At 36.0% G+C, this 13,016-nt stretch overlaps 1 protein-coding gene across 2 annotated transcripts; it reads right to left on the reverse strand.

Annotated features, from left to right (window-relative positions):
• Nucleotides 1-370: 370 nt before the first annotated feature.
• LOC134568003 (kunitz-type serine protease inhibitor conotoxin Cal9.1a-like) lies at nucleotides 371-12,766 on the reverse strand. Of its 2 annotated transcripts, XM_063426216.1 has the most exons (5): nucleotides 11,887-12,766; nucleotides 8,086-8,208; nucleotides 5,942-6,004; nucleotides 2,321-2,494; nucleotides 371-1,064 (listed from the first exon to the last, which is right to left on the reverse strand). In XM_063426216.1, exons 2-5 carry the CDS (start codon nucleotides 8,123-8,125, stop codon nucleotides 1,012-1,014), a joined length of 330 nt encoding a protein of 109 aa, XP_063282286.1. In that variant the 5' UTR covers nucleotides 8,126-8,208; nucleotides 11,887-12,766; the 3' UTR covers nucleotides 371-1,011. The 2 variants fall into 2 exon arrangements, with proteins under 2 accessions (XP_063282286.1, XP_063282285.1); XM_063426215.1 differs by lacking the exon at nucleotides 11,887-12,766 and having other exon boundaries at nucleotides 8,086-9,597.
• Nucleotides 12,767-13,016: the final 250 nt, after the last annotated feature.

Consider the following 13,016-nt stretch of genomic DNA (forward strand, 5'->3'; position numbering starts at 1 on the left):
ATTTCCTGCAGTGGACAGCCTCAACAGTGGACTATTTATTTGGATCTTGAAATATTAAAACTTGTGAATTTTGTTTTGTTTTAAAAAAAAAATAATTATTTATCAAATATACATTTAAAAAAAATCCACAGAACCTTAAACAGTTCCGATCAGTTTTAGGAAAAATGGAGGAAGAAAAAATTCCAGCTGTACCTGTCACTTTCTCATTAGGAAATGTCCAATAACAGTAATGTATGAGGATCTACCATTATACAAATGGAGAAATTCACTAAACTAGGATTTGTGGACAAGTGACATTGGAATTACACAGTGAGTTTTTTCTTCCACTTGACTATTGGAGCCTGAAATTTGCACTCCCGTTTATTACTTGTCACCCCAATTTAGAGATGGCATATAACACTGTGAGTGTATACAACTAATACTACTGTACTAGTAATTTGCAAAAAATAAAATCAAAATAATAAAACAAATACCAAAAACAAGGCCACCTCAAAAACAATGAAGCAGAACTCTGTAACAATTGGACAACTGAAGAATAGACACAATTGACAAGTTTTTTTGTTGATGCTGGAGAGTCATAAAAAAGTCATAAAAAATATTGCAATTAGTTCTTGGGGTGTGTTTATAGACCGGTAAAATATAATAAACATTTTGGATGATTAATGGTTATTTTGCACATCAATAGCATTTGTTCACTGAACTGAATTTCATAATTTAGGCCAAAATAATTTATTTGGAAATTCTGTAGCCGTTATCACTTGATAAAACTTTCACTTTAGGTAGAAAAATAGTATAAAAATAGCACCATTTCTCTGCTAAAAAAAACAACATTAAAACAACTACGATACATCATGTAATGCAAGTTGCAGCCACTGTAATTATATTAATATTTTTTTTTAAAACACACCAATATTTCCCAGATGTAACAGCTCAGGAACTCAAGTCTCAGTTCTTTCCAAACTTTGCAGTTTTCAGGGTTTTCACAATCACACATAACATTTTAAAATTACATTATGCATTTAATCCAGTTTTCTTAGTGTTTTCGCTACCGTCTTGTGGTTTTTCTGAAAATCACAAAAGCAAAGAAGATTGGCTAAAGTTGACAGGTTGATATAAAAGCTCTTGTTCTACTGATTTTAAATTCTGATCTTCTGCAGTTCAGCACTCACATTAAGGGGTTAATTCATTTAATTTCAATTCATTAATTACAAAGAAATTCTGATAAGTTGATTTATTGAGATTTTTTCCAAGCTTCCAATCTTGGTTCTCAATTTTTGCAATTTTAAATTACTTGATCACAACTCACTATTTGATAAATAAATCCCCATGCCTTACATGACACTACGTCCTGTACAGTGGACAATAGAATTTATTGTCTTTTTTAAAAGTGGTGCAATAAACCACAAAGCAAGTTGGTATCTTTGAAGCAGCCACTATTGAGCAGAGTGCCTGGCTAGGCATCACACAAAGCTCCACAAAGGCAGAAAATCTGGCCAAAGAGGACCAACTCATGTCTTCTCAATGCACTTGTCATTCCATGATGTACCTGAGAAAACACTGAACTACGGTTGGATTATACTTAATAGCTTTGTTTCAATCATATTAAACTGTCTAATACCTTTTTCTGACTCATATCTCATGTAATCATCTCTCAGAGAAGCTTAAACCTAGCACCCGTCATCTTGTTCTACTGGACCATCCCAGTTGGTCGTATTTTCACACTTTCATGTCCTTGATATGTACCAAGTATGTGTTTCTTCATTCCAATTATACTCCTAAATCTATTGGTTGCTTTAAAGGCAGATCTTTCTACTAGTTAATCACTTGCCAATAGAGGACCAAGCTTGAAGTATTGGACGTATGCCAATGAGTGGCTGTCAAACTGGGAATGTTACGATACATTATATGGAGTACTAGAGGTTAGTTTTAATACTAGCAATAGATAGCCAAGTTCTGTTTGGGAGATTCATCAAAGCATGCTGTCCAGAGATGCCCATCAATGTTGTAGGTATAACATGCAGTCATTTGACTTGAAAATTACCATAGCCACTTCATGGACTATCAGGGTTATTCATTAAACTGAGAATCCAAAGCGAATTTCAAATTTAAGGCCAAAATAGCTAATCTGGAAATAAATTGTAAGTGACTTATGTTTTCAGTTTAGCTACTCTTGCCTTAAATTTGAAATACCCTCTAAATTCACTGTGAAATGTCACTCAAATAACCCTGTATATCAAACTGCCCAATAAGTAATAATTTTATCGTAGAACCAGCTGCTCATTCATTAATAGTGTCTATGTTTTAGCCACGTGCAACTCACCTTCCTTCCTATGAACACACTGCAAGTCACACAGCTCCTTCTCATCAAACCGGTTGGCATTTCCACCACAGCCACTGTACACAAATGGACGACACTCTCCCACCAAGCGATTGTAATACCACCTCAAGGTGAACTTGCCACAGTCTCCCTCCTGCATGGGCAAGCTGCAGATATCTAGAGGTTGAGGGAATAACTTAGTATTGATAATGGACAACACTGTCTAGTGATCAGTAATAAAACAACAGCACTCGCTATTCAAAAATTCCCTTGATATGACTACATTTTGCAACCCATGCTGTACATGGTAGAACTGGTCATCTTTAGCAGATAAAAGTGGCACAGTTGTATAGGGTAATATTATAGGTTGTTAACCCCATTTCCCTCCCCCCTTATATCCTACACTCATGGTTGGGGATTTACAAAAAGTATACCTATAGATTTGCTGTAAATTAGTAACTGTACGATGGACAAGCACCAGTGAATGGTAGAATAACCTCCTTACTTTAGAATGTGAGACCAAAAAATGACTACCACAACCACTGTATCACTGTCTCAAAAAACCACCACCTAGGGTTAAAATTGTAAAAGTTCTGGGTGCCTATTGGAGTAAACCAATAGTATGGACAGGACTCGGTGGAAATGGGGATACAATTTATACGAGTTAAAAAATAGATTCAAATAATTCTTGGTAAAAATGTATCAGCTAGATTTGCTGGACTGCTGGACGTGGTCGGCACGCAGGCTTTACACCCCTATAGCCAGATCTTGTCTGGGAAATTATATATTTTTACTTTTTTTTAATTTTTATAGTTTTATTTTTTTTAAAGTTTTTTAAATTGTTTTTTATTTGATTTATTTTGTATTATTATTTTTTTTATCACCATCTCTACCTTCTCGTGCATCAATTAACATCTGGAACACATCTGTCTCATGTTTTTGATGTTTACCTGTTTTATGAATGCAGTGTTAACTAAAATTATTTGCCAGTGTAGCAGACGCATTATAACTCCCGCTAGAAGCTATTACAACCTGTGCCTCTGTGCGAACTTAGCATTTATATTGTGGTTAGACCTCGGTTGCTTTAGCTCTGACGTAGGAGGGACAGCTATTTTTTTCCCCAGGATTTTGTAAAACACTGTGATTCACTTCATTATTTTATCACTGCCATCTCACAATGCACGGTTTGTCTAGTCTTATATGAGACAACCCTGCTGTGACTATATATACTAATACATTACAACCCACTTATACTCATTTTCATGGGCTACCTGTTCATATTTGATTGGCCTTCAATAACGCATGGTGGACAGGTGTCTATATTTATTTTCCATTGTTAACATACATGAGACCCACTTGCTACTTAAAGCTACCTTATGGGCGCACAATCAGCATCTCACTGCATTGCTCTTACAACAGTCATTACGGACTCAACCAGGGCCCATTTAAGATTTCCAACCTTCACGAGTCACATGCAGATTCATGGCTAGTCCCAACACAATGCATCTCGATAGGTTTTTACGTGTCTCTTGTTAATTTTTATTAAGCCACTCCAGGAAGCAGAGCTTATCCCATCATATGCTCCCTACCCTTACATAAAAGTCATGCACACCAGGAACTCTCATAATTTGAACCTATCATAGGGACAGATATATCCGCATCTCGCTGTTATACATATGCATTATTGTCAAGGTGTCACTTGCTACTGGTAAAGCTACCACCTAGTTAACCATGCAGAGTTATGTGAACCATGCAGAGTTATGTGAACCATGCAGAGTTATGTGATGCCTACAACCAATTGATAATCTCTCACTGCTTATCCTCAGGCGTCATATGTAATGTCATGATTTGTTTTACTAGCCTTACGCAATACTGTTTCTTATACTGTTCACGAAGTATGCACTACTTCCCCTGTGTGGAAACACTGTTCACTAAGTTGATCTCAATAAAAACAGGTTTAACACAAAAAGTATACCTAGGTTACCTGGCATCCTGAACGGAAATGTATGTTGGCACTCCTTCAAACAAATTGTAGAATGTTTTTGTGTCTCTCTAACAACTTTTGTTAGGGAAATTACACACGCACTCACAATTATATATACATACATACATTCATATACACACAAATTCATATACACATTCTTACATTGATATATACACACCAACACTCATACACGCACACACACTCATATTAATACACTCACACACATAAGTGATTTTTATTTAAAAGGACAATTCAGACCCCTAAAAAGGGACAATCTAGACGGTAATGGTCTCCCAGGAAGAAATATATAAGATTCTATTTTGCGGGCACACGACCCCAGTGATGTTACATTGCATGTGGAAATTTCCAGCCTTAGTTGGAGAGGCTGTGGTCATAGATGAACCTATTACATGTAGTGTGGATGCGCTAAACTAGCAATGCTTACGTGGGAGGTGGAGAGCCTACTACAGGAGGTGCTCCATAGACCCCTGTCCAGGTTCCATGGTCGATGCTGTCCTCTCGTCCAATAGAGGGATTTCTGTCCCACTCAAAAATTACGTAATAAGATAACACTAGCAGTTCGTAGATTACTGGCTGCCAAATGGCTGGAGAATGGCGTTCTTTTAAGGAGGGAGTTTGAAGCTAAGTTAAAATAAAACTGGATACAATGTTATGGATTGACTTACTGCCTTGGTTCAAGGTTTTCTCCCCTAAGTCCACAAAACCTGTGACCCATGGCTGGATTATGACCTTAATTATTAACTTGTCTTCACCTAATTTATGAAAGTATTGCTGCAAGTCACCAGTGGGTGACAATTATTATCTTTCTCTTCTCTCTTTTTGCTTTTGTCTGTCTTTTCTTTATCTTTCATTTACTCTAAACTGGTTTTGTTTTGATATCCTCATTGTTTAACCTGACAGACTGAAGATACGTAATATGGGTAGCACTATTGTAACACAATGAATCTGCATTGCTCTCTGGTATTTCTGTCTGTGTTTAAATAAAAAAAAAAAAGATAAATAAGTAAATAAATTAAATAAATAGATAAATAAATATGTATATATTTTGCAGTATACTTATCGGTCCATTTTGGCTACCTTTCTTGTTTGTCTGAACCATTTTCAAGGGCGATATTTGGACAAGCCCAACCATCAAATCAACGAATATCAGAGGTCCCAATCTAAACCTTATTTTTAGAAAGAGTGGTTTGGTCGAACCAATTTTTCTGGCATTCAAAGCCTAGTACAAACAATCATTTGGTTCCAGTGATTATAACCTTATTACTCTGACCACATCTCAGGTTGAAGGGTTTGGAACAGGGGAAGCCATTTAAAGATACACTCTAATTATGATTACTAATATAACTAAGTATTATAGTTATGGTGCTATAATTGCATCAAACACTTTTTCATCAAACCATTCTGGAGAACTATGGAAGAAACCAGTGCTCTCCCTGTAAACCATAACCCACCCACTCTTGAGCTGCACTGCTAATTTGAAAATGATCCATCTGCATTATCAAGTGCAGGTTTGTCTAATCTGGATGGCAATGATAGGCTGATAGCATTTGGCTAACCACCAGGCTTGGACAGTATGATGGACAAGCACCAGAAAGATAACACAGTCATGTATTTAGTACCGTATTCTGAAGTATCTCTTTTCCTTCGTTCATGAGTAACAGTCGCTGTTGGTATTGTCTTATCTGTAATTACACACAAAAATCTCTCAGACGAGAAGAAAGGTCTTAAAATCTGCTTAAATATATCACAATATGCATTAAATATTTTAATAATTTCTATGTGTAATATGTGAACAAAATCATATATACAGTACTTTGTATGCCAAGGTCTCTTGATACACACATACAATCCCCATGTGGCCTTAGTAGCTTAGTACAGATCATTAGTACTCATTAATAAAGGCTGAAGAGAAAAAACGAAATAATTGTAGGGAGAATTGAGCCAGTTGGAATCTGTTTTATATTTAGGCGCCTCTAGTAGTCATGTGGTACTGCAGTGTTTTTTATTTTTTTTCAACCCCACTGGCAAAAATTCTTTCAATTTGAGCTGAAAATAAGAACCCGAACCCTATTAATGTGTGAGCAGTCTAATTCCGAGAGCATAAAAGTATAGTTCATAGTTAACGATATCCAATGAATCTGCTAACATAGGCCTTGATTTTAAAAAAAAATTTACACTTTTAAAAATATGTATTTTTTTCAAAATTTTCAAATATAAAAAAATAAATAATTTTTTATCAATATATAGAAAAATATCAAAATTGTAAAATATTTTTCAAAATAGTATAAAATTTACTATTTTACAAAAATATGATATAATTTAAAAAGTTTATCCAAAAATATTAAATCAAGGCCATAACTTTTTAAAGAGATAAAGAGAGGAATCAAGTATTTTAACAGTAGATTATATAAGGAGGAATAAAGCAATAAAGCAATTTTGGTGATAGATCATGTCCCTGCAGTCTCACTGCTCAGTTATCTCACTTTCGTCTCAGTTTGTGCAGCCCAAGTCACACCCTCCCTGGCTGTGACTCACAGTCTCCGTGATAAAATGGTTTCATTTTCCAATCAGATCTGACTGCACAATGTGTTTAGTTTAGAAGTTCTTATCTCATACTCTGTTAATTGAAATTCCATCACACACACAAGGCTCCTACAGGCTCTAGCAGGTTGTCAACAGAACAGAAGATAAGCAGTTCTAAATTAAATAGAATGTGCCATTTTTATCTCTCTTTTCAAGAAGTGTGTAGGGAAGTTGTGACTGCAGGGCATGTTCTATACACCAAAACCATTTAATTAAATTGAAGTTGTTTTAGTGTTTCAAGTGTGACTTTAAATTAAATCAAAATGAATCATACTTATCATACCAAGAGCTGTTTATATGACAGAGTATTCTTCAAATGACAAGGCAATTTCTACTTTACATTTCAATGTATAATTACTATGTTTTGACAATTTCTTGGGAACTGTATATATAAGCAATGCAAAAGAAATACATCTAAACCTGTTGTTGTGTAGAAACAGTATGTTTAATTACCTTTAAGCAATTATTGGTCATGTTCCATCGATAATGTTGCAAACAGAGGGTAAAAGGCCCATATATGCAGGGCCCTGTGGGCAGCATGGGCCCCCTACAGCTGTACCCCCCCCCCCCCGATGGCAGCCCTGATTACAAATGATTACTTCCACATGCCTTGGTAGGTTAAAGGTACATGGTAGGCACTACAACTAGTTCATCTTATTGAATTGGTTATAGTGCCCTATAACACATGGCCCTGTCGCTCCATTCAGTGTTAATTTTTATCAAACAGTTTAACATTGAATGAGGGTCTCTGGCTTCCCATCGTTCTGCCCCCACTGGACAAATGGCTAAAGCAGAGATTATAAACTTTCTTGTAGACATACTGATTCATATCTGCAATGTGTGATATTATATGTTTAAAGCAGTCAGCTGACACTCTCTGCCAATCACCAGCACAGCTCAAGCAGCCCAGAAGTGATGGGCTGCTGGGGACTCTCAATTAGCATTAAAACATTAAAAACGGCTTAGTCCCCTGGTGCTGTCCTACCATATAGTGTTAAAGACACTATAACAACTTCAATTCTATGAAGCAGTTACTATGCTTACAGTGTCCCTTTAATCAAGTTAAAATAAACCCACTATATCTGTAGGTTGTTGCCCATTTGTTTTTTCCATCATATATTGCCCTCTGCTGAGCATTATCTAGTCTATGTTTAAAGAGATACAATATTTAAATACCGACCATCAGACAGCAGAGTGCTCTCGGTCCCATCCTCGTCCATGCCTTCGTGGTAATCCTCTATGGAATACACATGCTCATAATCCGGATCATTGGTGTTCACCACCACTTTGAGTTCTCTACCGGCTGTAAATAAACCACAAAAACAGTTTGAAAGAAATATACTCATGTAGGAGCAAGCTGAAGAACTTTAGCCAAAAAAGGCGGTGTGAAATCTCATGCAGAATTTAAAAAAAAAAAAAAAATGTTTCTCAAGCGGAAAGACCAGTGAGAGTGGATTCCATGCAAACACAGAGAGGATGGAAGATCACACTGAGGAAGACTAAGACAACCAATTTACATTCAGAAGGAACACAGTTGATCTCATTCAGAAGCAATGTTAGTGGACCTCATTCAGAAGCATCAGCAAGTAAAGATATCTTTGCAGCTAGACAGGATATTATTAGAAGAGAGAGCTGATTTTGCTTTCAAGTGTTAAGGAGGCAATCATATTCAGAACGAGCAGCCAAAGTGGATCTCAGCCAGAAAGATCAGAAAAAGAGTGGTCTTATCCAGATAGTGCAGCAAGAGTGGGTATCATCAAGAGAACACAGTATAAATGGATCTCTTCAGCAGATAACAGCAAGAGTGGGTCTCATGAACAGAGTACACAGAGTAGATATCACAAAGAAGGATTGCGGATCTTATCCAGACAGAGAAAAGACTGGTAGAAAAGTAGAATAAGAGAAGAAAAATAAAATTATAAAAAGTAGAAAAGTGCATTATTATCAATATAGTTTACAGTTAACCTTTTTTGATCAAATCAGGCCTTTAACATAATCTTATAACCTAGCGGTTATTTATCCTTACATCATGTTCAAGTAAACAAATTAAGATATAATAAGCAAAACAAATGCTATTATCATAACAGAAAACACTTACATAAAACACATTAGCAGAAATTTGAACTTTAATTTTTTTTATGTTCCAATAAAAGCAAATTTAAGACCATTGATAAAGTATAACATGGGGATATTGATTGCTGACCGATCTTTACTTGACTATACGATTAATGAATTAATTTTAAATTTCTAGCTGCGTGCTATATATAAAGTGTTTTGTCTTTCAAGTGTAACTAAAATAATTCCAATCCTGATTACATCGTGAAGCCCCTCCCACCAAAAAAAAGCATACATCATGTACAGGTTATATCATGTCAAACAAAGAAGCAAAGATTGAAGCAAACGGTAAACAAATACAACAGCAGCCAGCATTAAAACTCCTTTGCTAGGTATCCACTATTAGTTTGCAGCACAGAGCAAAGCAAGGTTGTAGAGTTATTTTATGCGTGATGAATGGAGAACCCAATGGTTATTTGAATAAAGCAGCTGTTAATGATAAATATGGTTATAACAATTCCTATGATAAATGTCCCAAAGCATAAACTCAGTTACAGGGCTGGATGTATTACTTGTGGGATACACACCATATATGCATGCTAGTCCTATATAATTGTTTGTAAAGTGCTAATGAAAGACTTTACCTATTTAAAATAAAGCAGATTTTTATCCTATAAAGTATATGAGCTCAGTAAGACCCTGAATAAAAAGTTATTTTTGTCTTAAGAACAAAACTTGGAGAGGTACAGTGACGGTCTCTATCTAAAGTATTGATCCAGCCCCTTCAAGGTAAATTTTAAATTCAGCTCTTGAATTTTTAGAAACCAGTACTTTGAAGGCAAATTTTGTAATACTGTGTCCCAGCTAGAATACGGTAACTCTTAGCTAAAAAAGTTTTTTGTAACTAAATAATGGAATAAAGAATCAAATGGAATCTTCTCTAATTTGAGTCCAAAACCCACATGTCAACACTGCACGTCAGATTATTTAATTTAATCTGGCATCCAAAATTAAGACATTTTTACAGATCATTGCAATAAGATATATAGCTGGCGTGGAGGCTGCTTTAACATAAAGAGTTTCACTGTCCTTTTTAACATGATGATGAAATGATCATTTTCAGTAGAATTTTACCAACTTTCTGGTACAATAAAGGCTTGTTAGATGGATCCTTTATATGCTCCATCCACAGGATTTCTAAGCAATCCTTTAGGAAAACCGTAATGGCTGACCAATTGGGTCATATCTTGGATTAAAATTACCAGCCTACAAATTATGCCAGTTTTGATGCTATTAAAAATTCAGAAAGATGTGAAATATATCAAACACCATACAGCCTGCACTGCCTGCACTAATCTTTCCTACATATCTGGAGCGTGTACATTCCTGCATTTTTAGAAATAGATGTACTAACTCAGTATGAGATTTAATTGGTCTGTGTCATAAAATTATTGGACTAGTATTTTTTAAATATATTCCAATAGAACGTGTAAAAGTTGCTATGGGTCATGTCTCCGTCTGATGTGCTTATACATCTTAATTTGGATGAGTCAAAGTCCTTCTTCAGGACTCACAAACCACAAAGGATTTATAAGATGAATTAAAATCACCGAACTTGCATCTGGCATACAGATTATTCACAAGGTTCAGATTCCTTACAATGGTCAATAATAAATAATTGGGTTTTTAAGGTAGATATATTTTTATATGTTTTTTTCCAATATAATACAAGAACGTTTGTTGTGTTTTAGCAAATTTGTAAACACTTTACCAATGTCATAAATCAAAGCAGATTTTAGCAGTATAAAACTATGAAATTTGTTGTTCATTTGAAAAATCTACAACATTCCCTGGATATAAAGTATACACTAAAACCTTTTCATGGCAAAGTGCAGCTACATAAAGCAACAGTGTAACGTCTTGAGATTAAATAAGAAATTATAAAAAATTTAATTTGGCACTTTATTATAAAAATTGCAGATATCTTTACTTACTATATGTACAAATAACAATTATTTGTTTTTCTTTTATACTGTTGCTGTGGAAATTCACACAGACGGATTATATCTTAACTTGGGAATGTAACGCAGTGAAAGGGAGCACACATTTGTGAGTTGTTTTCTTAGCACAACTAATGAGGCATAATTCATCATAATTTCTCTTTATTTGTTATGTAACATACCAATTGGTGCTCTAAATATATAAGCAATATTAATTTGCTGTCTGTGGAAGTTGTCAGAATGTTTGCTATCTCATACCTCCCAACATTTCAAATGGACAGAGAGGTACACTTTTATTTTAAAGTGACTGGAGGTGAGGCTATTTCACATTCTGAGAAATCTTAGGCGACTTACTAATAATTTATGCAACTAAAATGTAATTTAGAAGAAAAATGTATATTATTTACACAAACTCATCTGCAAACACCTTTATTGTAGTTTAAATAAACATTATTGTGAGTATTATTGCTGTGTTTTTCACTCAGACACACTAACGAGATGGATCATCTAGAAAAGAGGGACTGGCCCTCCTGTAAAGGGACACTTGGGAGGTATGCTATTTTGGATCCGACATGCCAACCATTCCTCTCTGCTTCCTGAAAAGATGAATAATATTGGTAGTACAGATAATATATCATTAACTAGAGTCGGATTTTCAGGAACACTAATTCCTAACCATTAGACATACAGATGAAAACCTCACCCAAGCGAGGAAATACAATATGTATTAGCGAAGGACCCAATTGCCTCACACCAGGAAAGTACAAAGACTGCAACGCACAGCACCAAGCAGACAGCAGTGTGGCTTGTGATTTGTACATCAGTTGTGGCCGGTTTGTGAAGCAGAGAAAGTTCTGTGGCCAGAAACTGCAGCTAAACCAGCTACACTGTGGCAGCATACAAAAGCCTTTAAAGACATAACTCACCCTCATCTTCGTCATATTTTGAGAACTTAAGGGCTGGGACTGGGACAGGACGTGAGTTAGATGGATACGATGGGGGAGATGGGTAGTTGGAAAGATAACCTAGGAGGGGTAAGGATATAACAAGATTCAGATGGGGGCAGGACACTGGCACATTAATGAGCAATGAATATTACACGTCACAGGCAGGGTCAATGGACACACACAGGTATCAGCGTCTGGCTGCAAACATATGAAGCGTGAAAGGATCACATAATGAAAAGATAAGACTGCGAGTTTATTTCAACAAAGCATTAGGAGGACACATGGTCTCATGTTATATTGCAGATGACGTCACAGAGAAATGGCACTAATTTGATGATGTCACAGAAGGGCAAGCATGATTAAAATTAAACAAATATCTTCTTTTGATCTGTATATTTGCTAGAACAATGTGTAGGTAGATTAGTGTGCTCTATATGCCTCCTCTATTCAATAGTTGATGTCGAGGTCACTTTAAGAGCAGGGTACCCAGTAAGAAACCTTGCCTCACCTGTGCTTTAAGTGAACCTGTTGTGAAAATAATAACTTACCTGAAATCGCTCCTATTTACATTGTATACATCATATATCACAAAGATACATGGTGTATTCAATGTAAAATGCAGAGATTTACTCACCTTTCCTTCGTTCTAGTGCTGCCATCTACAGGTTTTGTGGGTGTTAGTCTTCATGTAACATCCACCTGCAGCTGTCCTCAAGTCTGTATCTTCAGTGATTTGCCCTGCTGCTGGACACTTCCGCAAGCAGAGCAAAGCTCCTCATTGACATTGGCACAGTGGCTTCATTGCCAGTATGCCGGCATCTGAACTGCGCCAGAAGCACTGGATAGGGAGTTTCCATAACAACCAAAGCGCACATGCTGTGGTTGCTATGCTTAAGAAGAACCCCCCCACACCCCGTGAGAAGTCTTTTCTGCTCTCCCTTGTCAGTCAATGTCCCACCACACTTAAGGCATTGACTAACAACTGGGAGAAAAGTCTACTTTTAAACAAGTCTTTCTCCTAATCTATACATTTGCTAGCGACACTGTTATCACAATGTATAGATAGAATTTTATGATCAATCTAATAAGCACAAGTTGTGTGCATGACA

The sequence above is a fragment of the Pelobates fuscus genome, chromosome 7 (assembly GCF_036172605.1).
Source record: "Pelobates fuscus isolate aPelFus1 chromosome 7, aPelFus1.pri, whole genome shotgun sequence".
Classification (NCBI taxonomy): Eukaryota; Metazoa; Chordata; class Amphibia; order Anura; family Pelobatidae; genus Pelobates; species Pelobates fuscus.